The sequence below is a fragment of the Xenopus laevis genome, chromosome 8S, assembly GCF_017654675.1.
Source record: "Xenopus laevis strain J_2021 chromosome 8S, Xenopus_laevis_v10.1, whole genome shotgun sequence".
In the NCBI taxonomy this organism is placed as follows: domain Eukaryota; kingdom Metazoa; phylum Chordata; class Amphibia; order Anura; family Pipidae; genus Xenopus; species Xenopus laevis.
In genome coordinates, this window is record NC_054386.1 from 15776737 (window position 1) to 15801963 (window position 25227).

General features: G+C 40.3%; 1 protein-coding gene across 1 annotated transcript in view; it reads right to left on the reverse strand.

Annotated features, from left to right (window-relative positions):
• sos2.S (SOS Ras/Rho guanine nucleotide exchange factor 2 S homeolog) overlaps positions 1-24444 on the reverse strand; it is a 54288-nt gene extending 29844 nt beyond the window's left edge. The window contains exon 1 of the mRNA XM_018232368.2: positions 23401-24444. Within this exon, the coding sequence (XP_018087857.1) occupies positions 23401-23487 (87 nt within the window). The 5' untranslated portion in view covers positions 23488-24444. The remainder of the gene's footprint in view (positions 1-23400) is intronic.
• Between the last annotated feature and the right edge of the window lie 783 nt (positions 24445-25227).

Consider the following 25227-nt stretch of genomic DNA (forward strand, 5'->3'; position numbering starts at 1 on the left):
TATTCAATGGACTTGAATGTAGTACCTGCATGAAATTAGCATTAGATCATATTTGTTAAAAGTTGCAATTTGATTCAATGGCTCTGTTTATAGCAGGATTACCAATGTAATAGTAAAACCTGTTTCATTTTTCAGATTGGTAAAAATGTGCCATTCCTGCTCAATGCACGTTGGTTAGTCATTCCAATCAGAATTGTCACTAGGTTTTAAATCAGTCAACCTAGAGTAAAATACTGCTTAGTCTGACATTGTGGTAACGTTTCTCATAAAAATGATAACTTTTCAAATTTCCAACAAACCAAACACTTACACCTTTTTCTCTCAACTGACAATAGAGCAAAAGAGCAAAATGTACTAAATCTGTGAAAACATATTTCTTCTGGAATATGTTGTTGGCCTACTTTTTTATAGCTATCCAGAATGCTCTGATGCTCGATGTCGACTAAAATATAATTTAAGCATTATTGATTATTTTGCCTTCGATAAGAATCTATTATATCCTAGATATAATCCAGTAAAACATACGGTTATTACAGAGGAAAAAGGAAATCATTTATAAAAATTACAATTATTTGGAGACTATGGAAGACGGTTTTCCTGTGGTTTGCACTTTTCTGGATAATGGGTTTCTGAATAAGAGATCCTGTACCTGGATTCAGTGCTGCATTTGCCCTCAGGGCACCCAGGGTCTTCCATCGCCCCCTCCCTCCAAAGGGTCGTGCTCACAACCACCCTTCCTTTGTACCAAAGCAAGCACTTGCACCTAGTTGTAAGTGCTCCGGAATCAAACAAATCAACCGTGTATGGGCAGCAGCTGCTCCTTAATTTATGCCTCCCTAGCATGGCCTTTGTAGCCTCACCGCAAATCTGTGCCTACCTGTATTTATATAGCCCAAACATAGTGTATCTTCCTTTCAGAATGGAGATTCCTGCAATATATCCAAATAGGAGCCACCCCCCCCCCCCTTTAAGATATTGGATCATTCATCTGACACCCAACTGCTGCATGAAGAAAGAATGAAGAGAAACAGAAGCTGAGAGAGGAATAGTGAATATAAACTTGATTAATTCAGAAACAGTACAGAGTTTTTAATCGTTTGTATTTAGAAAGTTTCTTGCTTCAGTACGAGGAAGCTTATATTAAAGTTTCATTTTTGCTATAGTTGCCCTTTAAAGGGATTCTGTCATGATTTTTATGATTTTTTTTATTTCTAAATTACACTGTTTACACTGCAAATAATTCACTCTACAATATACAATTTAATTCCTGAACCAGCAAGTGTATATTTTTAGTTGTAATATTGGTGTGTAGGTGCATCTCAGGTCATTTGCCTGGTCATGTGCTTTCAGAAAGAACCAGCACTTCAGGATGGAACTGCTTTCTGGCAGGCTGTTGTTTCTCCTACTCAAGTAACTGAATCTGACGCAGTGAGACTTGGCTTTTACTATTGAGTGCTGTTCTTATATCTACCAGGCAGTTGTTATCTTGTGTTAGGGAGCTGCTATCTGGTTACTTTCCCATTTTTCTGCACATGGGCTGCTGGGGAGGAAAGGGAGGGGGTGATATCACTCCAACTTGCAGTTCAGCAATAACGAGTAACTGAACTTTATCAGAGCAAAAGTCACATGACTTGGGGCAGTTGGAAAACTGACAAAATGTCTAGCCCCATGTCAGATTTCAAAATTAAATATATAAAAATCTGTTAGCTCGTTTGAGAAATGGATTTAAGCGCAGAATTCTGCTGGAGCAGCACTATTAACTGATTCATTTTGAAAAAAACATTTCTCCCATGACAGTATCCTTCTAACAAATAAAAATACTGATACATGTTACAGACCTCAGATGAGCAGTTATTCTGAAATCAGTTTCAGAGATGTTAAACTCAAATGGAGTCATGATGAGATCATCAAGGAATGTTTCTAGGTGTTACAAAATTCACTGGAGAAAAATAATCCCTTTAATGATGAGCTTGTGGTGAAGGCATATACCAAAACATCAATGAGAGGAGGAGAATGCACAATAAGAGGAGTAAGCAAAGGCAGTAAATCAATTTATCCCTTTCAGGTAAATCCTCTGCATAACACACTCCTCCTTGTCTGTTAACCCGAGACATAGCATGCAGCTGTGGGAAGGAATCGGCTTGTTTATACAGAGCCCAATTTTTATATTTTAAAAAGTTCTCCTGACTATTGTGGGAGGCAGGTGTGGTAGCTCAAGAAGAAAAACAAATCACCTCTTAGTGCTTTATAATAAGAATAAAGAAATTATGTATTATTATTTAAAAAACCCTACCCCCGCAACCCTACATAAACCCCCCTCCGCCCAGTCTACCGCTACCCCGGGCAAATGCCCCTAACTTTTTACTTTACCCTCGGTGCAGATTCATGGAATCGGATGCATTCCGATGTTGTGAATCTGCACCGAGGGGTAAGTAAAAACTTAGGGGCATGCGCAGTTGGAGCACTCTTCGGGTTTTTGCCAACTGCGCATGCTCCGAAAGTCCCGAAAATTGCTGAAGCGCCAGAAAAAGACCCGATGAAGACCGAAGAAGAAGATGGCACCCGCTGGGGGGAGGAGGGTGGGGGGTCTATGTAGGGTAGGGGTTTTTTAATAATGGGTTTACTTCTCCTTTAAATTGACAGTATATAATTTTAAAACAAATTCTGTTAATTTAAAAGAAAAGGTCTCTATATGTGTAAATTGCCTGTTTAAGAATACTTTCATGGAGCATTAAAAAATACCAGTGGAGGGTACCAACTACTAAGCTCTATATAGATCACAACTGAAAGATGACAGCACAGTAAATACAGTTACATTTACAAAACTGGAAGAGCTGCATATTTGTATCCATGGCACAAGTTCCACAATGAGATGATAAATAAGTCAGCTGCTTCTTGGTTTCTTTATGTTTCTGAGCAGAGAAAACGAAACAGTGTACAGCTGATGAATGGGAAACCAAAAAGAATGAGGAGGGAGCTGGGCAGATTTGGTTATCAGAAGAGAAAGTCTTAGCTATGCAGGCACACCCCTGCTGCATTCTTCCTGTCCAGGGCTGACAAATTCAAATATGCCCCAAACAAACTCTCCTTTTTCTTTCTGTAATGTCAACAACATTTTAGATTGAACTAACACATCTAAAACAAAGGCAATATATGTGGTGTTGGGACATGTCAATTATCAGTGATGCCTAGAGCCCTTCTGCCACAATTTTCTCATAACATAAAAAAACGGTACTGTTTCAGGACACATTAGGAATATTTTATTTATAACAGTAATCTAACATAATACGCCACATTTGCAAAGAGCTTAGTTTGAATCCCAGTCCAGACATGGCAAGCAACACTTGGGGACAGATTCCCTAAAGGGGCGAAGTGACTAACCCTAGCGAAAATTAGCCAGCATGACGTCATTTTGGAACTTCTCCGATTTCCTAACGGGCGCAGGTGTCACTTCGCTAGCGAAGGAGATAGGCGCTAGTGTTGCTTCGCACTCTTAACTTCAGGCGAATTTTCACTCTGGTGAACGGACGTAACTCCGCAAATTCACGAAGATGCGGATTTTACTGAATGTTACCTCATTCGCCAGACTTGCCTTCTTCGCCAGCTCAGAACAAAAATTTAGTGCAACATTTTTCGAGTCCCAAAAAACTATGGCGTCTTTTCCTTTTTTCTGAGCGATAGCCTGCAAAGGTCCGTAAAATTTTGTTTTGGGTAACCGGGTTCCCCCCTCCATTTTCTAACATATAGAACATAAACTATACAGTGGGCTCATGTGTAGGGCATTATACCAACTCTATTTTATTTATTAAGGTTCCCTGGACTTGTGTAATGTATTTGCTGCAACATATAAGTCCATTATCATTTCCGCCATATGCAACGCTAGCACATCTTCCCTTTGGTTGCCGAATTGACGCTAGTGAAAATTCATCGTTCGGTGCCCTGGACGCAACTTCGCACTTTAGTGAATTAGCGTTGTCCTAGTGAATTTACGCCTGCCGAAGTGTTGTGATGGCTGTGAAGCCGTCACTGGTGAATTTTGGCCGGTTAGGGAATTTGCCCTGTGGAATACCAGTTTATCTATACTATTCCTAGATGTGCCACCCACTTGCCTCAGTGAGAAAATGGCGTTATTCTTTCAGACGATAAAGCAGTCTTGTAAATTGACACAACAAAATGAAAAGCTCTAAATTATATTATATGCCTTAATTATATCAAGTCAATTAAGAAACACATTTCTGCATTATGAGCAGACTGCAATCATTTAATCCTTCCCAAATTTGTTCAGACAAGCACAATTGTCAAAGCACATGTTGATTTCCCTGATTTAAAAAGCAACAACCTTTTAATTCCATTCCAGTTTCAATTCCAATGGGCACAGAGCTAATCTTCACGTTACAAAGCCCTAAAACCATGTTCATAAATTTAGGGCCAGGGCCAATTTTCCTCTCTGTTTACTGTTGCACCCAGAGAGATTCCTTGCACTATTATTACCAGAAGGATTACAGAGTTACACAGTTAAATTGGGTTGAAAAAAGTCCATCAAGTTTAGTATACTTCCCAACATTTTGGAAACAAAAAGAGGGCTAAAAAATTTGGTGCGCCTAAAATTTGGTGACCACACCCCTAATTACCATGTTCATTTTATAAAATTTGGCAGGTTATGAAAGTTTGAATATATTTCTGTAGTTTTTTTCAGTTATTACAGTTTTGCTAATGAAGGTGAGTTGCCCTTTAAGCTGTGAGTCTAACTTTTCCCAAGGGACCTGTTATCTAATATTGTTATAATTACTTATTTGCTTATCTTGAAATTGTTACAAAAGTATCTTATCAGCTTCTGTGGCTGTTCTGGGCTCTCTGCCAAAAGCCAATTGTTTCTTTTTCTGGCTGTTCAGTAGTGAGAAAAATTGGACTTTTTAGTACAAATGAGGGACTGCAAGTTGAGCTGTCAAAAGAGGGACTGTCCCTCTAAAAACTGGACAGTTGGGAGGTATTTAGCACCTCCAAACAAACCTCTGCACATATATCTGCACACATCCTTATGCTGACTTATATATTAGGGATGCACCGAATCCAGGATTCGGTTTGGGATTCGGCCTTTTTCAGCAGGATTCGGCCGAATCCTTCTGCCCGGCCGAACCGAATCCGAATCCTAAATTGTATATGCAAATTAGGGGCGGGCAGGAAATTGCGTGACTTTTTGTCAGAAAACAAGGAAGAAGAAAATGATTTTCCCTTCCTACCCCCTGTATTACTTCCTGTATCACTATATAGCAGCTCATCTGCAGAATTTTCCTATACAACATGGGGATACACAATGCTGCAAAAAAAATTCTGATGTTTGGCATAATCTTGCCCAGCCTGTGGTTGTGCAGCCCCAGGCTCTGATAAAGAATATCAAAAAGGATAGCCAAGCAATGTCTAGTAGACCTGATTAACAGGTAAAACCTGTACAGGAAGCATATTGCCTGGGTACATAATAATAAGAATAGGGTGTGTCATTTCAACACTTTTTCTACCAAGAAGGAAAAAAATGTGTCTCGCACAAAAATACCCACTGTGCCAGCTTATAGTGGTTAGAACAGTTCATAATGATTTACTTGTTCCCTGCTTCTTCCTTAACATTTAAAAAGCTAGGGCGTTCAACTCTAGCAGCAAACACAGTGAATTTATACACTATACGCAGACACTTAGGGACAGATTTATCAAGAGTCGAAGTGAAAATTTGAATCAAGTATTTTTGTGTATTATCGAATAGGCCAAAATTCGATTCGACTTTGAAAAAAAATTTGACTATTCAAATATCAAAATGTATCAAGTACTGTCTTCGACCATTCGCCATCTAAAACCTGCCGAATAGCTGTTTTAGCCTATGGGGGACCTCCTAGAACCAATTTGGAGTCATTTGGTGGTCTTTGAAAAAAGTTTTTTGGGGCAAATCCTTCGATTCGAATTTGATCTAATGCGCTAAAACTTCGATTTGAATACAGCCTATTCACCCTAAGTTAAAAACTTTGATTTTTTTTTTTAAATAAAATTCGATTGGTCTATTTTTCTTCAAATTTGAAGTTATGGAAGTTCAAAAAAACCTCCCATTACATCGAAATTCGACCCTTGATAAATGCCCTGTAAACTCACACATAGCTATAATGCTGCATAATGAATAGTAGGTTTTATGTAGAGCAGCAGGGAGTACAATTCTGGCATAAAAACTGTGTTTTAAAAAGATAAAATCGGCTTTGAACCAGAAATGTTCTCTGTCAGGCTTTAATAGATTGCAATTTGTGGTGTCAATCTCATATAAAAACTACATCAGCCTTTAAACTTCTCTGTCTTTACATTAAGAACAGAGGTGAGTTAGTGAGTTAAGGCACATAATGATGTTTATTGATCATCCCAGGTCCCTGATTGTAAGGGTCAGTCCACACGAGCATATTCGGGGAGATTAGTCGCCCCCGAACTTCCTTCCCCCTGCCCTCCGCCAGCCAAAATGAAAATCGTATACGGCAATTCACGTGCGGCGCTTCATTTTCCGAAGTCGCCCGAAGTTTCCTCATGAGCCATGTTTAATGGTCCCCCCCCAGTAGCACAATAGGATTTAGGTAGGCAATAACAGTAGGGAATATTTTAGTTTCCTATATGATTGCCTGCCATTCTACACCATAGAGGTATGAGACTGGTAACCTCTCCCACACAGCATGGGAAAGCAGCCAGAAGGAATTGGAATTTTAATTTTCTTTTTCCATTGGTGATGTCAGTACAGTGGGTTACTGCAGAAATCAATAAAGGTATGGGATTTATTATCTGGAAAGCTTGGGACCTGGGGTTTAAATCTACTAAAAAACAAAAATTCACGAGGATTAATATTCATGTATGAAACTTAGTTACCATCATCTACAAGGTAATAATTTATTATTAAAGTGATTATTACCCTCCTATTTGTGCCGTTAAGTTATTCCCTCACTTAAATTTTAAGCTCTACAGGACATAGATCCCCTGCCTCATCTTTAAAATAGTTGTAAATAGTTAGATTCTATTAAAGTATTTTTTCCAATTTTTCCTTTAATGTATCGTTTTTCTGCTCAACACTATAGTGATATGTATGTGTATTATAGCCAGAAAATACGGTATAATGTAGACAGAGGATCGCACTCACAGGACTTAATGCAAAAATTCTGGTGTTTATTGGAGCAAAAAGCTAACCTTTTGGCGAGCACTCTTACGGGGGAATGTAATAAAAGTAGCAAAGAAAAACAATTCGCACCAATAAGAATAAAAATCCATACCTCGCAATGTAATATTTTTCCTTAAACTATTACATTGCGATTTTTAATTGCGCATTGCAAATTTTAATTGCGCACTCTTAAGAATTGCTTGAAGGTGTCGTAATTTTTTGGAGCAAACATAACTTTTTCAGTAAGGAGTTTTATTACATTGCGCATTGGCGCAAACTATAACATTCGCAAACGGTCTTCCACTGTTGGAAGTGGTCGCTAAACAGTTTCCGGGTTCACAAAAGTTATATTAAATTTGCGCAAAGCAAAATTTGTTCACGCAAAGGCATAACTTTTTGCAGTGCGAATAGTTTTTCCGTTACTGACTTGTATTACATCCCCCCCGTTAGCCTTTTGTGTATACACACACACTTTTGTACTTCTGACTTATGCTGGACAGACCGAGTCGGCAGCTTATCGGCCCAAGTGTGGGGCCCTCCAATGGGATTCCCCAATCGATATCTGCCCGAAATTTGGGCAAATGTCAGTCCGGCAGGGTTAAAAATCCCGGCGGATCGTGGCCGCATCTGTTCATTGATGCGCTCCCGCGATCCGACCGCCAGTATTGCCTACATTATGATCCGATTGTTGGGCCCTCAATCGGATCAACTCGATATTGCCAGCCTCAGTGTGGGCACATCGGGGAGAGATCCACTCGTTTGGGGATCTCTATGTGTATGGCTACCTTAAAACACATTTTTTAAAGTGTATGCACTTGCAGGGAGGGAATCACTAAAAATGAGGCAATAAATGTTAAGTGATCAATTTCCTTTTTGAGTGTTCATAACAATCCTTGCCAGATGCAATGGCAGAACTACTGGGGGTGCAGCAGCACCAGGGTCCATGCCCCTGCATCCCCAATGGGGCCTGCGTCCCTGAAGATAAACCATAAGAGTAGCCAGCTTTTGCGAGTGTAAACGTTATACTAAATAAGGGAAAGGCTGCAGGCGCAGAAGAGAGCAGCTACAGAGCGACTGTGTGCACGCCGCAACTGCCCGGCAGGAAGGAGGTGGAGCAGAGGGAACATAGAAGGGACGTAGCAGGGTTGCTGGTGGCGGCAGGAAGGTTGACAGCAAAGCAGCATTTAACTATGTAACCATGTAACTATGTAACTATGTAACTGAACTGAAAAAAGTGTTTGGAGGGTGAACAACCCCTTTAAATTTATTAGTCTTGAAATGATCCCACAGACCATCTGTATATGTGCATTTTAACAGAGGTAATTTTTGGGAAGGCATGCCAAATTTCATTGAACTCATTCACAAACTCACCACTGGAATGATGTTCTTCTGCCTTTGCCTGAAGCTCAGGGAGGTGGGATTTGAGGAGAATATCCATTAGGGTATCTTACCATGAGCTAAAGGGTGTCTTCATGAACGGACTGAACTAAAAATAAAACCTAAAAACCAATGCATGTACATTGCTTCCTCTAGTGTTCTGAAACTGTAATTTTAGCAAGGAAAATACACTGTGGATTTTTGCTTATTTTATCACTTTTATGTGACAACAAATAACGAATGTACCAAAGAAGAACTGAAAGGCATGATCTAACTCACTATGCATCTCCTAGGTTTCTAGGATAATCGAGTTAGATGTGCCAGAGCATACATTATGAGCTTGTAATGTTATGCTCTTTATAGTTTCAAGAGGATAAGAATAGCTTGTAATTTGAGCCTCACTCACTGGCTGCAGCTCATTTTCAGGGCACTTTATGAGAGATGTAGTAAGTAGCTGAGAGGAGACCACAGGGTCAATTGATTTGTGTTTGCAGCAGTGAGAGTGACATAAGAGCTTGCAGAGAACACCACATGAGGGGTTTAAAGTTGCATTTTCATTTTAGAGGTAAAGGTGCTGTGTTAGCATGAAACAAAGCTAATAATAGCTAGCCTCACAAACACACAGTTCACTTTTTTCAGTTCAGTTGGTTTCAGATAGCTCACCAGAAATAAAGACTTTTTCCAAATACTTTCTATTTCCAATGTGGGACGGTTTTTCTATTATTGAAGTGCAAAGTCTAATTTTTCTCCTTTCTAAAGCAGCACTAGGAGGGGGATCGCCAACTCTGTAACTGTTCTAAATTGATATATTTAGCGGATACATTTCTTATCTTTGTCCCTCCTGACCAGGATCCCTGAGTTTCATTACAGGCAGCTGTTAGAATTGATACAATAGTTGCTAATACTCCAGAGATGCTGCTGAGAAATGTATCAACTAAATGTTGCAGATTTGTAACAGTTCAGAATCTGCACCTGAATTACTGAGCTGCCAGACTCAAACATTGTATATAGGCACAAACCATAACTTTAAACTTGAATTTTGTAAAAACAGTAAAAAAACAACAACCTGAAAACAACTGAACTGAAAGTGTGTTTGGAATGTGAACAACCCCTTTAAGGGCAGAGACACGCTCAGATTCGGGAGATTAGTCGCCCAGCGACAAATCTCCCCTTCTTTAGGGCGACTAATCTCCCTGAACTGCCTCCCGTCGGCTAGAATGTAAATCGCCGGCAGGATGGCAATTGGTGCGCTTTGTTTTCCGAAGACGGCCAAGGTTGCCTCACAAGGAAACTTCGGGCAACATCAGAAAACAAAGCTCTCCGAGTGCCATCCCGCCGGCGATTTACATTCTAGCCGGCGGGAGGCAGTTCGGGGAGATTAGTCTCCCCGAAAAAGAGGCGATTTATTGCCGGGCGACTATCTCCCCGAATCTGAGCGTGTGTCTCTGCCCTAAGAGGATTTAATGAGATCATAACCAGCAGCACAATCTGAAATATAGTTAAAGTCAACCCTAAACCGCAAAAAGGACTGACTATAGACCAGGGTATTAGCTGCTGTGTCAAATACCAGGAGAATTATAGGCACAGAAATTTCAGTGACCAATTCAGGCTAAAATGTACCCTTCTACAAAGCCTTCTGTTTGACATATATATTTGTACGTTATTATAAAAATTGAGGGTCTCACTTATCATGAGCGTTAACAGAGCTAAGTGCAAAATTATTCTCCACACATTGCACCTTTTAATATCAATTTATCTCAATATTTTCTGAAAAAACTCAGACCAAATCCGCACTGTTTTTTTCTGGCTTATTTATTAATATACTTTCCCGATTTTTTTGTTTGCGGGAAAAAACCTTGAAAATACGAATTTTACGAATTTTCCACCCAGTGCTGTTTTTCAGATTTTTGCCCGAAAACCCAGAATTATCGCACCAAACCCAGTACAGATCAAAAAAATCTTTCAGACTTCTCCCATTGACTTATATCAAACCTCGGCAGATCTGAGATGCCAGATTTTCAGACTTTTTATAAAAAATTCCAAACAATTCTTGTTTTTTTTAAAAAATTCCAATTTTATACTACAAAAATAAGATTTTTTTGGATTTTCACCATTCGGAGTTTAGTAAATAACCCCCTACATCTGTCCCACCTTCTTCAGAGTTTACAGGAGTTCATTCCCTTGCTCATTGGTCAGCGCAATATTAACTGTAAAAATACCTTAAAGCCTTAACATGTCATTTACAAAGTCAGTACAAACTGAGAAATTCATACTACAGTTTCCCTTTTACCACAGCCCAAAACAGCTTTATTTAAACCAAAAGTTGACATACACTTTGAAGATGTTTGTTCACCTGAACCACCCCAGATTTATCATATGCATGCCAAAATTTTAACTTGCAAACATGCAACCCACTACAACAGTGTGGATGCATTGCTCCCCAGACTAAGGGGGAAGTAGTAAACCAGATGACCAGAAACAGTGTGTAATCTGAAGCTCGGAAAATGTGCACTCAATGCAAAAAGAAAAAATGGTCAAAAGCTACTTTACAACATTCAAAGTTTTGGGATGGTTCCCCCACGTATACCCAGAAAGACAAGAAAATAAACCGTTTTAGCCACCTGCCATTTGCTAGCAGGTGAGTTAACAATACAGACACCAAAACAGTATATGAGTGAATGGAGTCAAGTTGTAGTCCACAAGAGGCACCATTTCTCCACTAAACCCATATATATTAAAGGGGAACTATCGCGAAAATGAAAATTTGATATAAGCTTCGGCATACTGAAATATGAAACTTTCTAAATAAAATCAATTACAAATTCTGTATTGTTTCTGAAATAATTAAGTTTATCTTCACTATCCCTCTCTTAAATCTGTTTCTCTTCATTTTGTCTTCATGCAGCAGTTGGGTGTCAGATATTCATTGACAGATCAAAAATATCTTACAGGGGTGCCTAGAAGATGTATTATAGCTCACTCCATTAAAATCACCAGAAATCCTGTCTCTCTACGTGCAGAATTTGTGCATAAGGCTGCTATTTTGTTAGATTTGTTTGTACTGGAATCAGTTATTTGAGTGAGCTATAATTCATCTAATAGGAAAGGAACCCCCCTATAAGATATATTGGATCTAACTGTCAATGACTGACACCCAACTGCTGCATGAAGTAGGGATGCACCAAATCCACTATTTTGGATTCGGCCGAAGCCCCGAAGCCTTTGCGAAAGATTCTGCCAAATACCAAACCAAATCGAAACCCTAATTTGCCTATGCAAAAATATTTTTTACTTCCTTGTTTTGTGACCAAAATTCACAAGATTTCCCTCCCCGCCCCTAATTTACATATGCAAATTAGGATTCGGTTCAGCTGGGCAGAAGGTTTCGGCCGAATCCGAATCCTGCTGAAAACGGCCGAATCCCGAACCGAATCCTGGATTCGATGCATCCCTAGCTTGAATACAGATATATTTACAAAGTTTCTTATTACAGTATGCTGAAGATTCTATTAAATTTTCATTTTCGCAATCATTCCCCTTTAATCTGCTTCCTCCATTAACCATCTGCTGTGAGTCTCTAAATAAGAAACATAGATCTAATTAAACAAATGGGTGATGCTCATTTAATTAAGAACAAGCCTAGGCTTCTTTAGTTGAAAAAACAGACTGACAAACTGCCTGTGCATGATTAACTATTGATACTTTCAGAAATATATAGGTGTGCTCAACTCAACTAGTACTGACACAGAAATCAATTTGTCAATTTGTTAATTCTGCCACTCCCTCATTTCTGATCAGCAGAGGAAAGAGGAGCCATCATGTCATGCCTGAAAGTCTTGCTCCAGTGCAGACTGTTTATTTGGTGCACACAGCTATTCATTGTGTGCTTGACAGTAGTGCCACTATACTTTCAATATCATTAGAACTTTGGATTTAACCAGTGGCGTAACTAGATGTTACTGGGCCCCACAGCAAAATAATTTTAGGGCTCCCAAAATATCAAATGGTTGCCCTGTATTAACAATATATATTAAAATTCCTAATTAATTAGAGCCTTATGGGGCCCCCTATGCCTCTTGGGCCCCCCTGCAGCCGCAGGGTCTGCTTCCTCTGTAGTTACGCCCCTGGATTTAACTAAGAGAAATATAATTGATTATTTGATTATTTTCCACTGGTAGCCTATTGTATGCTGGTAGTTTCAGACTTGTTTACTGGTTGTATGCAGAGGTATCAAATTTTGCTTTAGTATAATAGGGGGGCACACACCTTTTTAAATTTAAGGCACACACAGGGAGACAAAGTGAAACAGTGCTACAGCATACATTGTGTAGGAAACTGGCCCTTCAGATGGCCATAGATGTTACAATTACGATCTTAAAGGGATACGGTCATGTTTTTTTCAACATGCATCAGTTAATAGTGCTGCTCCAGCAGAATTCTGCACAGAAATACATTTCTCAAATGAGCAAAGAGATTTTTTTATATTAAATTTTGAAATCTGACATGGGGCTAGACATATTGTCAGTTTCCCAGCTGCCGCACAAACATGAGATTATGTAGTTGGGGGGAAACCCTCCCTTCATCCTGACTCTGGAATCACATGACCAGGCAAAATAACCTAATATGGCTGCCTACACACCAATATAACTAAAAAAAAATACACTTCCTGGTTTTGAAATGACACTTTATATTGTACAGTGAATCCCTTTAATGGTCGCAGGAAATTTTGTTTGTTTTCAATACAGATGTGTAGAGCTGAATCGTCAGATGAACAGGTAGAAACAATAGAATGCGGCTTCTGGAATTAATTTTTAAGCATTTTATTTTCTTTAGCAAACCTAAATTGAGGCTACAGTTTAAAATAGCGGGCATGTTTTCCAATAAAGGGCAATATTTCTATTTACAGCTACACAGCATTATCTACACAATGGGGGGCAGATTTACATATGGTCGAATATCGAGGGTTAATTAACCCTCGTTATTCGACTGCCGAATGTAAATCCTTAGACTTCGAATATCGAAGTCGAAGGATTTACCGCAAATAGTACGATCGAATGAAAAATCGAATGATTAAATCCTTCGAATCGTTCGATTCGAAGGATTTTAATCCATCGATCGAACGATTTTTTTTCGACCAAAAAATTGCTAGGAAGCCTATGGGGACCTTCCCCATGGGCTAACATTGCACCTCGGTAGGTTTTAGGTGGCGAAGTAGGGGGGTCGAAGTTTTTTTTAAAGAGACGGTACTTCTCTTCGATCGAATGGCCGAATATTCGAACGATTTTTAGTTTGAATCGTTCGATTCAAAGTCATAGTCGAAGGTCGAAGTAGCCAATTCGATGGTCGAAGTAGCCAAAAAAAACATTCGGCAGCAGGGCCGGTGCAAACTTCTATGTTTTTACTGCCTGACGTGCCGGTCAGCTCCAGTACTTGTCACACGCCAATCAGTCCAAGCGCAATCGCTCAGCTGCTTCACTTGCAGGGACTTACAAGCAGAGGTAACCGGGCATATTCGCATGGGAGATCAGGGACCGGCTGCTCGCAGATCGCGTGTGACAAGTACAAGGTGCCGGTCAGTCGCAGGAGACGTCTCTGATTATCACCCCTCTGGCTGGCAGTTTAGAGCAGGAGGTAAGAGCTGGGCTACCGGGTTGATGTGCATGCACGGGAGGTACCTGAGATAGGAGGGTGCTGGGGGAATTCGGATTGGTTAGTGCATAGAAGCGTCTCATTGTAATACTTTTATTTTCGGGTACCGGTGTGGGGGCAGCAGGGCCGGTGCAAACTTCTATGTTTTTACTGCCTAAACACAGTCCATGGTTTGCGGAGCATTACAGTCATTGTCTGCAGTCATTGCGGTCAGTCTCCCCAGCGCCGGTATCTGCCCCGCTCCATATAATCAGGCTCAGTCAGGACTCCCAAGCAAAATCGCCCAGCTGGTTCTCTTCAATGGAACCCACTGACATCGCCTTCCTACTGCTGCTGGATGGAGGAGTTTGAAGAAGAGCTGTGAATATCCAGGGAGAAGAAATCGAGTGCTGCAGGATGGATGGTCGCCTTTTCACCGTTGCTGAAGAGGACAGGAAGTGGAATTTCTGTAAGTTATTTCTTAATAAAGGCTTTGCTATTTTAAATTTTAATTTGTGTTGGTGTTTTTTTTTCGTTCTACTCTAACGAAATTTATTGTAAAAATTTTTGATGTTACTGGTCCTTTAAGCATTCCTACCTTGTAATCAGAGATTATCAATGTCATTCACAGGACCCGATGTAAGCATTTAACATGGTAGGAGGAGTGCCCGCGAAAATACCACAGATTAAAGGACAACTAAAGGCAGCGGAGAATTCAAATATACAACTACATAATTGCTTTAGTATTACCTTCAATTAACAACATTCTCAGTGTTGGTTTCTATCTATTACCGGTCTCTCCTGCTCCCACTGCATGCAAAATGGGCAATCACTATCTGAACATGTTCGGTCTCCCAACTGAATGTTATGCACAAGCGTCAGCATCATTAATGACCTTCATTTTCAAGCTTTATATAGCAACTTAGTCAATGACAGTGTAAGTATTTACATGGCTAAACAAAGCAGTGCCAGTCTGCTTTACAAGGAAAACATTACATTGGCTGCAGTGAAGAACTACAAAAAAATCAGAGCACTCCCCATTTACAAGCATTCCTAAAATTTCTGAAAACAACTGCAAATGATTGTCATGTTATCTGTTTTTTGTTCCTATACTTCTAAGCTCAGGGTTCTTGTTTTATACTGAAATAATTGCTGGCATATTTATTAGGATACAGTTAATGGATTATAATATTATATATGAGATGGGCCATGCTCTTGTCTGCTTTTTCCAGGTTGGCTGATGACCTCCCACAACCAAGAGGATGTACTGGAAGTCTAGAATTTATATCTGAACAACCCAGTACTAATCAAATATAGTGACCAGAAAAGCTGAAGCAAGCAGAGGAATATATTAATTTAATTTACTAAGTAAAGCAATCACAAACACGTTGCTGAGGGGCAATAAAGTTGGGAGGAAGGCATTTAAACTGCAGTTTAGTTAAAAGGTGTACTTCTTATACAGACACATGAGGAGGAACTTGCATTTTGAATTTTGGGAAGTCAAGTAGCCACAGCAATTAATTCAACTGACTCATCTACTAGCGATGTGTTAACTAGGCAGATTTATGAAGGGTCGAATTGAAAATCCGAATTTTCAAAATTTATGGTCAAAACTCTCAAATTTAACTAGGGAATTATCCAAACTTGATTTGAGGTTTTTAAAAAAAATTCTAATTTGATTTTCGAGATTTATCATACTTAAGAATTCAACTATTCTCCACCTAAAACCTGCCGAATTACTGTATAAGTCAATGGGAGAGGTGTAGTGACCAATTTGGAGTTGTTTGTAGCCTTCCTGACATTCGAGATTTTTCTCGAATGCCAGAGAAAAAACTCGTATCGAGTTTGATAGAATTTGATTCAAGTTTTCGACTAGGTAATATTCGTCCGAGTTTAAAAGGGCTGTTCACCTTCAAATAACTAGTTGTTTCAGATAGATCACCAGAAATAATGACTTTTTCTAATTACTTTCTATTTGGCACTATTTTTCTAATGTAAAGTGTCATTTTTCACTTTCAAAAGCAGCTCTGGGAGGAGGGTCACCGACCCTGTAAACTGCACCTGAATTACTGAGCTGCCAGACTCAAACACCAGAGATACGAACATTCAACTTTAAACTTAGATTCTGAAAAAACTGTAAAAAATAAACAATGGAAAGTAATTGAAATCTGAAAACAACTGGATTTAAAATAAAATGTTTGGAAGGTGAACAACCCCTTTAAAACACTTATATAGTATACAAAAAGACTAATTTAGTATCAAAAAATCTGAATACAGCATACCATAAAAAACATTAATTCTACTGATAACTGCTACTGAACACAAATAAAGCAAACCAGCAATGGAGCTGCTTTTAGGTTCAGTAGGCAGAGTCACTTCCATTCAGTCGGCTATCTGACACCGTTAGATATATATGTTAATATAATAGCCAATGCTGCCTGTTTCTGAAAATAATTGAACTGTTTATTATAATAAATAACCGAATATTCGAATTCAGAGTAAAATCTAGTTCATGTAAGTTAAAAAAAAAAACCCACATAAATTCGAAAATGTATAAATGTGTCTCCCGGGGTTCAGCCATACTGAATCTGAACCTCTAAAGTCACTTATTTCTTTTTAAAGCTCCAGACCTAGAAACACAACAATTTACTGTTCACAGATTGTGCCATTCCATTCTCAAATTTTAATATGAAAATTATGGTTTGAAATGAATGTTGTTTAGTCAATTTATTTTTTGGATTATTCTGTATTTGTCCAATTCCAAACATGATAGATTTAGGGGCAGATTTAGATATGGTCGAATATCGAGGGTTAATTAACACTCGATATTCGAATGCCGAATATAAATCCTTCGACTTCGAATATCGAAGTCGAAGGATTTACCACAATTAGTTCGATAGAACGATTAAATCCTTAGAATTGAACGATTCGAAGGATTTTACTCCATCGATTGAACGATTTTTCTACAACCAAAAAAACATAGGAAAGCCTATAGGGACCTTCCCCATAGGCTAACATTGCACCTTGGTAGGTTTTAGGTGGCGAAGTAGGGGGTCGAAGTTTTTTTTAAAGAGACAGTACTTTCGACTATCGAATGGTCGAATATTCGAACGATTTTTAGTTTGAATCAAAGTCGAAGTAGCCAATTCGATGGTCGAAGTAGCCAAAAAAAACATTCGAAATTCTAAGTTTTTTTAATTCTATTCCTTCACTCGAGCAAAGTAAATGTGCCCCTACGTGCATACCTATAAACTATTTATTTTCAAGTGGCTCTTTACAGTATCATTACTAGGAAAATTTAAGATATAGGACCTCTGCAAAGCAAAGGAGAAAAAATTTATCCATTAACTCAGAGACTTTCTGGCACAATCTGTTGAGGTACATTTAACTATCACTTGCAAAACCCAGCCAATTCAGTTAGACTAGTGTGCTAGTGATGAAATAACTCACACAAAGTAATTCATTAGTGAGATGTGAATTATTGCAAGCATGGTTGGCATCAGATCCAGATCAAGCAGGCACTGCGCTGTCACATTAACATAAAGTACCCCTGTGTGTCATTACCCTTAAAAAGTGAGATTTAAACAGGACTTCATTTATACCTCCTACTACATTTGGGGGCAAATTTACTAAAGGCTGAAGTGACTAACGCTGGTGAAAATTTGCCAGCGTGACGTAATTTCGGTACTTCACCGATTTACTAACTGTCGCTGGCATAACTTTGCTAACGAAGGAGATAGACTCTAGCGGTACTTCGCTCCCTAACGCCTGGCGAATTTGCGCTCTGGCGAATGGATGTAACTACACAAATTCGCTAAGATGTGGATTTTACTGAACGTTACCTCTTGTGCCAGACTTGCCTAAGCCACCTCAGACCAGGTGAAGTGCAATAGAGTAGATAGGGCTTCCTCAAACTTTAGTTGAAAATTTTTCTAAGTCCCAAAAAACGCTGGTGTCTTTTCCTTTTTTCAGGGTGATGGGCTGCAAAAGAGCGGAAAAATATTTTGGGGTAACCAGCTTCCCCCCCTACATTTTCTAACATATGGCACATAAACTATACACTGGGCTCATGTGTAGGGCAATATAACAACTCTATTTTCTTTTATCAAGGTTTCCCTGGACTTGTGTAGTGTAATGTATTTGCTGCAACATATATGTCCATTGAACTTTAACTTCCGCCATATGCAAATTAGGCAACGCTAGCGCAACTTCGCTTTGCTTGGCGCAGTAACGCTAGTGCAACATCACCAGCGATCGGCGCCCTGGTTGCAACTGGTCGGATTTTAGTGAATTAGCGTTGTCCTGGCGAATCTATGCCTGGCGAAGTGTTGCGCTGTGAGCAAAGCCGTTGCTGGTGAATTTTCATGGTTAATGATTTTGCCCCTTGGAGTTTGTCAGTTTCAACTTCTGGAAAGGCTTTTTAATGGCACAGTTTTTTAATGGCACAGCTTTTTAATAGCACGGCTTTTTAATAGCACAGCTTTTTATTGGCATGACTTTTTAACAAAATTATCTTAAAGATGTGCATGCCTCTGAGTTCACAATTCTGAAAACTTTGGTAGGCAGGTTGCACACACACACACACACAGCTGTTTAATCACTTCATTTTCTCTTTGTAAATAAAACATTAAAACATAGTCCTGGTATCCAAAAGCTTCTCCCCATAATTAAAGTGGTTGCTCACCTTAAAACACTTTTTAAAGTTCAGTTGGCTTCTGATTGTTCACCGGAAATAAAGAACAATTGGTTTCTATCTTGTGACTGTTTTTCTAATATTAAAGTGTAAAGTTTCATTTTTCACCATCTAAAAGCAGCTCTGGGAGGGGGGTCACCGACTCAATAACGGTTTTAAATGATACATTTAGTTGATACATTTATTATTATGTATTTATTATCTTTAGCGCTGAACAGAATCCCTGAGCTTCATTAAAAGCAGCTGTTAGAATAGATACAATAGTTGCTAATACTCCATAGATCCTGTTGAGAAATGGATCAGCTAATTGTATTAACTCAATGAAGCAAATTTTAACCATTTAGAAAACTTCTGGATTACTGAACTGCCAGACTGAAAAACTAGAGACAGTAGGCAGGAGTATTAAAGGAGACTTATAGGATAAATGAAAAACCCCTAATTTTGTAGGCAGTTATGAGTAATTAGGGTGTTGCTTTTACATGGTGCTAAAAATCAATACTATCTTTAAAAATAGCCCCTTTATTGGAGCTCCCTCTAGATGTTCTCTGGTCCATGTCTATGTTTCAAATGAGGGGTGGGCATGTTCTAACAGTGCCTGCCAGAAGCATAGGAGGAGGGGGAAAGCCAATCACAGCCCTGCAGTCAGACAAGAAAAGACAAGCTTCAGTTCCCTATCAGGTCCTGCTAGCTGCTGATTGGTTCCTGTCCTACAGTGCAGTGAGCCGCCGGCTCCCCTGCACATCCTGGGAATTCAGGGAGCAGGAAGTGGAAGAGAAGGGAAGGATTATTAGGGGTTTTGCAGAAATATTCAATAAATCAGCCTGAAACACAACTTTTTTAAGCACAATTCTTCTATTTATAAATGAGTATAATGCACTAGTACATTCTTATTTTTTACGCTGAATGTCTCCTTTAAAATTTAAACTGCAATTTTATTTTTTATATACTCATCCTAAATCACGGCTACTTTCTCCAGCCAAACATCACCTAATTAATAATATCACACTCTTTGTAAAGCTTCTGTGCTCCAAGCATGAGGAGTTTCAAAACTAATGGCAGCAACTTCACTGGTCACATTCCTTCTAAATATCTTTTCCATGAGTGAGATCTATATGCTTTTTCTCTCTTTTTTTTCTCTAGGTTAGGTGAGAAAGATCCAAGAGCCAAGAAATGAACAGGAAGGCTTCAGTGTGCATCATGGAGATATGCCAGAATTCACTGTATTGCAGAATACGCCCATCACGGTGTGACACTTCAGAGAGCATGCCACACATCTTTACACTAGGTGCATTCAAAACTCACAGGCCAGAGGAGCCTGCCAGCATCTTAGATAGTTCCAGTCACAGTGCGAACTGAACCTCAGTTATTTGACTACCCCACAAAGAGGGGGTGGAGTTTGGAACCACAAACAATTCTCTCATCCTTTATGGCCACCTCAACCTGACAACAAAAATACAGTGATGCAACCCCTTGATTCCATGAGATGGTGGAAATTATTTTCCCAGTCTTTGTATGTGTGTGTGTGTATAAATCAACCAGTTATCAATTTAAGGGGATATTGTCATGGGAAAAAATGTTTTATTTTCAAAACACATCGGTTATTAGTGCTGCTCCAGCAAAATTCTGCACTGAAATCTGTTTCTCAAAAGAGCAATATTTAATTTTGAAATCTGACATATTGTCAGTTTCCCAGCTACCCCTTGTCATGTGACTTGTGCTCTGATAAACTTCAGTCACTCTTTAGTGCTGAACTGCAAGTTGGAGTGATATCACCCCCCTACCTTTCGCCACCGAGCAGCCTAACAACAGAACAATCGGAAGGTAACCAGATAGCAGCTCCCTAACTCAAAAACACAGCTGCCCTTTAGATCTAAGAACAGCACTCAATAGTAAAAATCCAGGTCCCACTGCAACACATTCAGTTACATTGAGTAGGAGAAATAACAGTGTGCCAGAAAGCAGTACTATCCTAAAGTGCAGGCTCTTTGAAATCACACCAATGTTACAACTTAAAAAAATACACTTGCTGGTTCAGGAATGAAAATGTTATATTGTAGAGTGCAGTGCAAACAGTATAATTTAGAAATAAAAACTACATTATAAAAACCATGACAGAACCCTAGTATAGGTAAATCTAAAAACAACTGGACTTGCTGAGTAATCACTGAAGACTTTTCACTACTCATCTGAGCAGCTTCTTCAGTTCAACTGACTGGTGTGGGAAGTTCTCGGCATATAAACTCTTCCACTAATCCAATCACAATGGCACATTGTAACTCTTCAAAGAGGTGACATCTGAAGAAATTCCCAGGGGTATTGATTCTGTGTAGTTACTGTGATAGGATTATCCAATGTGTCATGCAACTCCACATATTTCAAGTACAAGAACCTTTTTTTATAGACAGAAACATGGCTGTGCAATGGATTCTCCAGTCTCTCCCATTGTAGCAAACTTGTACATGGAGGAAGTGGAAAGGAGAAAGAAGGAAAGTGAAAACCAGGATCCCCTCCAATAATAGCATTAATTAGTTCCCCTTCCAAATACTTTTTACAGTACAACTGGTTTCAGACAGTAAACCAGAAAAAAAAAATCAGTTTCTGTTTTTTATCTTGACTTTTCTTAATTTTGTTAAAAGGGGAGCTTTCGCTAAAATGAAAATTTGATATAAGCTTGCTCATACTGAAACAATAAACTTTCTAAATACAATCAATTAAATATTCCGTACTGTTTATGAAATAATCACGTTTATGTTCACTATCCCTCTCTCAGCATCTGTTTCTCTTCATTCTGTCTTCATGCAGCAGTTGGGTGTCAGACAGACATTGACAGTTAGATCCAATATATCTTATAGGCGGGGCCTCCCTTTCCTAGCAGATGTATTAGAGCTCACTCAAATAACAGATTCCAGTACAAACAAAATCTAACAAAATAACTGCCTTCTGCACAAATTCTGCCTGTAGAGAGACAGGATTTCTGGTGATTTTAATAGAGTGAGCTCTTCTGGGCAAAAGAAGACCCCCTATAAGATATATTGGATCATTCATCTGACACCCAACTCCTGAATGAAGACAGAATAAGGAGAAACAGATGCTGAAAGAAGGATAGTGAAGATAAACTTGATTACTTCAAAAACGGTACAGAATTTTTAATTGATAGAAAGTTTCTTATTTCAGTAAGCTGAAGCTAATATTACGCGATAGTTCCCCTTTAATATTTAAGTGTAAAATATCAAATTTCATTCTGTAGCGTCCAATACATTAGTTGCTACATTTCTTATCTTTGGCCATGCTGAGCAGAATCACACTTTCATTAAGGGCAGAGACACGCTCAGATTCGGGGAGATTAGTCGCCCGGTGACAAATCTCCTCTTCTTCGGGGTGACTAATCTCCCCAAACTGCCTTCCCGTTGGCTAGAATGTAAATCGCCGGCGGGATGTCACCTGGAGTGCTTCGTTTTCCGAAGTCGCCCGGAGTTTCCTCGCTAGGCAACTTTGGGCAACTTCGGAAAACGAAGCAATCCGAGTGCCATCCCACCGGCAATTTCCATTCTAGCCAACGGGCGACTAATCTCACTGAATCGGAGTGTCTCTGCCCTTAAGGCAACTCTTATAATTGATACAATAGTTGGTAACACTGCACAGATGCAGCTAAGAAATATATCAACTAATGCAGCAAATTGTAACAGAATCTGCACTTGGATTACTGCGCTGCCAGACTGAAACGAGAGTATAATAAAGTTTCCATTTCAATTATAGAAAACTGACAAAGACAAACATTAGAAAGGGATTAAAAACAAACCCAAACCGTTCTTGCTAGTAAACCAGTCTTAAACCAACTCAAATAAATAACAAGAGAACACGAACGACCCATTTAACAGATATTTCTTCCCATGGCACCCAGTATAAGCTTCCATTATCTCCTCTGTCACTTTGTGACAGCATAACTCTCTCCTAGCATTCTCTAACATAAAACCAAATGAACGGTGGTTGTTGCCCAGTAAAAACGGGTAAAGTTTGGGGTTTAGGGTCTTGTCTCCCTTCAAAATCCAATAAGGCAGCCCCTTCCCCAGACAAGTACAGTTAGGACCCTCTCCCTTCCCATCATTCCTACTATTCCTGAGTTCCTCACAGGACTCCCCTTCCCATCATTTCTACTATTCCTGAGTTCCTCACAGGACGCCCCTTCCCATCATTCCTACTATTCCTGAGTTCCTCACAGGACGCCCCTTCCCATCATTCCTACTATTCCTGAGTTCCTCACAGGACTCCCCTTCCCATCATTTCTACTATTCCTGAGTTCCTCACAGGACTCCCCTTCCCATCATTTCTACTATTCCTGAGTTCCTCACAGGACTCCCCTTCCCATCATTCCTACTATTCCTGAGTTCCTCACAGGCCTCCCACCTATGATTGTACCACGGCCTCGGCGCCAATGCAGTTTTCTCACGCCATGACTTTGCCCCACGCCCCCAGCCTGACATTCCCCAGCAGCCTCAGCAGCTTCCAGGCGCCCTCACTTGTCATCTCTCACCTTCCGCAGAGCCGGGACGAACAGTCCCCTCCATTTCACTACGTTTTCTTCGCTGAAGAAGTCGTAATTCTGCGGAGTTGGCTGCATGATCCCAGCCTCATGGGAACCGCATCTGACGGCTCAGCAAAGTCCGTTCGCTCGTAGCCCCGGCCCGAGTCTTTCCTGGATGACAGGCCCCGCTCTGCTGTCCCGGAATCACTGGGTAACTTGAAAGCGGAATCCCTGCGGAGATACTCGGGCTCTAGGCGGCATGTCACCTCGGGGATGTGCAGCAGATTCCCCTGGGTCACATATACATCTGCTGGCGGGGCCCTTGCGACTCACAGGGTGGGAAAGAGCGGCAGATTCCCCGGGCGGGGAGAGTTATATGTGCCCGGGACACTCATGCTCGGGCCTCTTGTTAGAGAGTGAGATGCCGCCTGCGTGTTGTTGTGATGGGATTCAGCTTCCTCTGGGACTCGGTCCTGAAATCTCAGTCCGTACGGCCCTCCCCCTGCACCGCCACAACAGAGACACAACAGAGCAGGCCCGCGCCCGGGAGGGGAGGCGACTGTTACAGAAGGGAGGAGCCACGAGCCTTGTCTGCGCCGGGATCTGAAGGGCAGACGGGAGAGGAGTGTGAGGATTCTAGAGTGTGAGGAGTTTAGGGACAGGCCAGGGGCACAGCTGGAGTTATGGCACCGAGGAAAGGCCACACTGCGAGACTTGGATGTTTCCTGGGTCTGGAGGCCACTTGGCGAGGAGCCAATTTAGTGTTGGGAAAGTTTTGGGGAAAGTGGGACTTAAGTTCCTGGAAAGATCAGGCAACTGTGGGACAGGCTAAAGCACCGGGGCTGGGCCGCCATTAGAAAATCCAGCCACCCCTACATAACGTTACATGGGCCCACAAGTAAACAACCACCACGTGACACCACAGTAAACAAGCCCCACAGATATGGGCGAAAACATGAGCTAAAAGCCCATTGATGAACACCCGACCCCTACAGGTTACAAAAACAAAATACTGTTGGTCAAAGGCCTCATCAGAAGATTAAAACAAATAAAATGGTGGTTAGGGGCCCCATAGAAGTAGTTCAGGGGTTTAATATATATATATATATATATATATATATATATATATATATATAACTTTTCAAAATGGACCAGCACTCCAGTTTGTTCAATCAAACGTGAATATTTATTTGAATAGTCACTCTCGTGTCCTATTCAAATAAATATTCACGTTTGATTGAACAAACTGGAGTGCTGGTCCATTTTGAAAAGTTGCATAATACTATTTGACCGAGCACCCACTACGAACTGAGAGGGTTAAAGTGCAGGTACTTTCTGAACTTATATATATATATATATATATATATATATATATATATATATCCCCATTGGTGCTGAGTGGAACTTACCTTAAGGGTAAGGTCACACCTGGAGATTCAGGGAGATTTAGTCTCCCCGGGGATTAATCTCCTCTTTGGGGCGACTAATCTCCCCAAACTGCTTTCGCCTGCTAGTTTGAAAAAAAGCTTGCGGCATGGCACTCGCGGCACTTCGTTTTCCAAAGTCACCCGAAGTTTCCTCATGAGGCAACATCGGGTGGCTTCGGAAAACGAAGCGCCACGAGTGCCATGCCACTGGTGTTTTTTTCATTGTAGCAGGCGGAAGACAGGGGGAAGCAGTTCATGGAGATTAGTCACCCCAAAGAAGAGGCGGTTAGTCGACTAAATCTCCCCAATTCTCTTCCTCCTCCTTGTCTGAGGAAGGGGCACGCCCCCGAAACGTTACATCATATGACTAAATAAACGGGCAGTGGATTTCCCAGATACACTAGCCTTT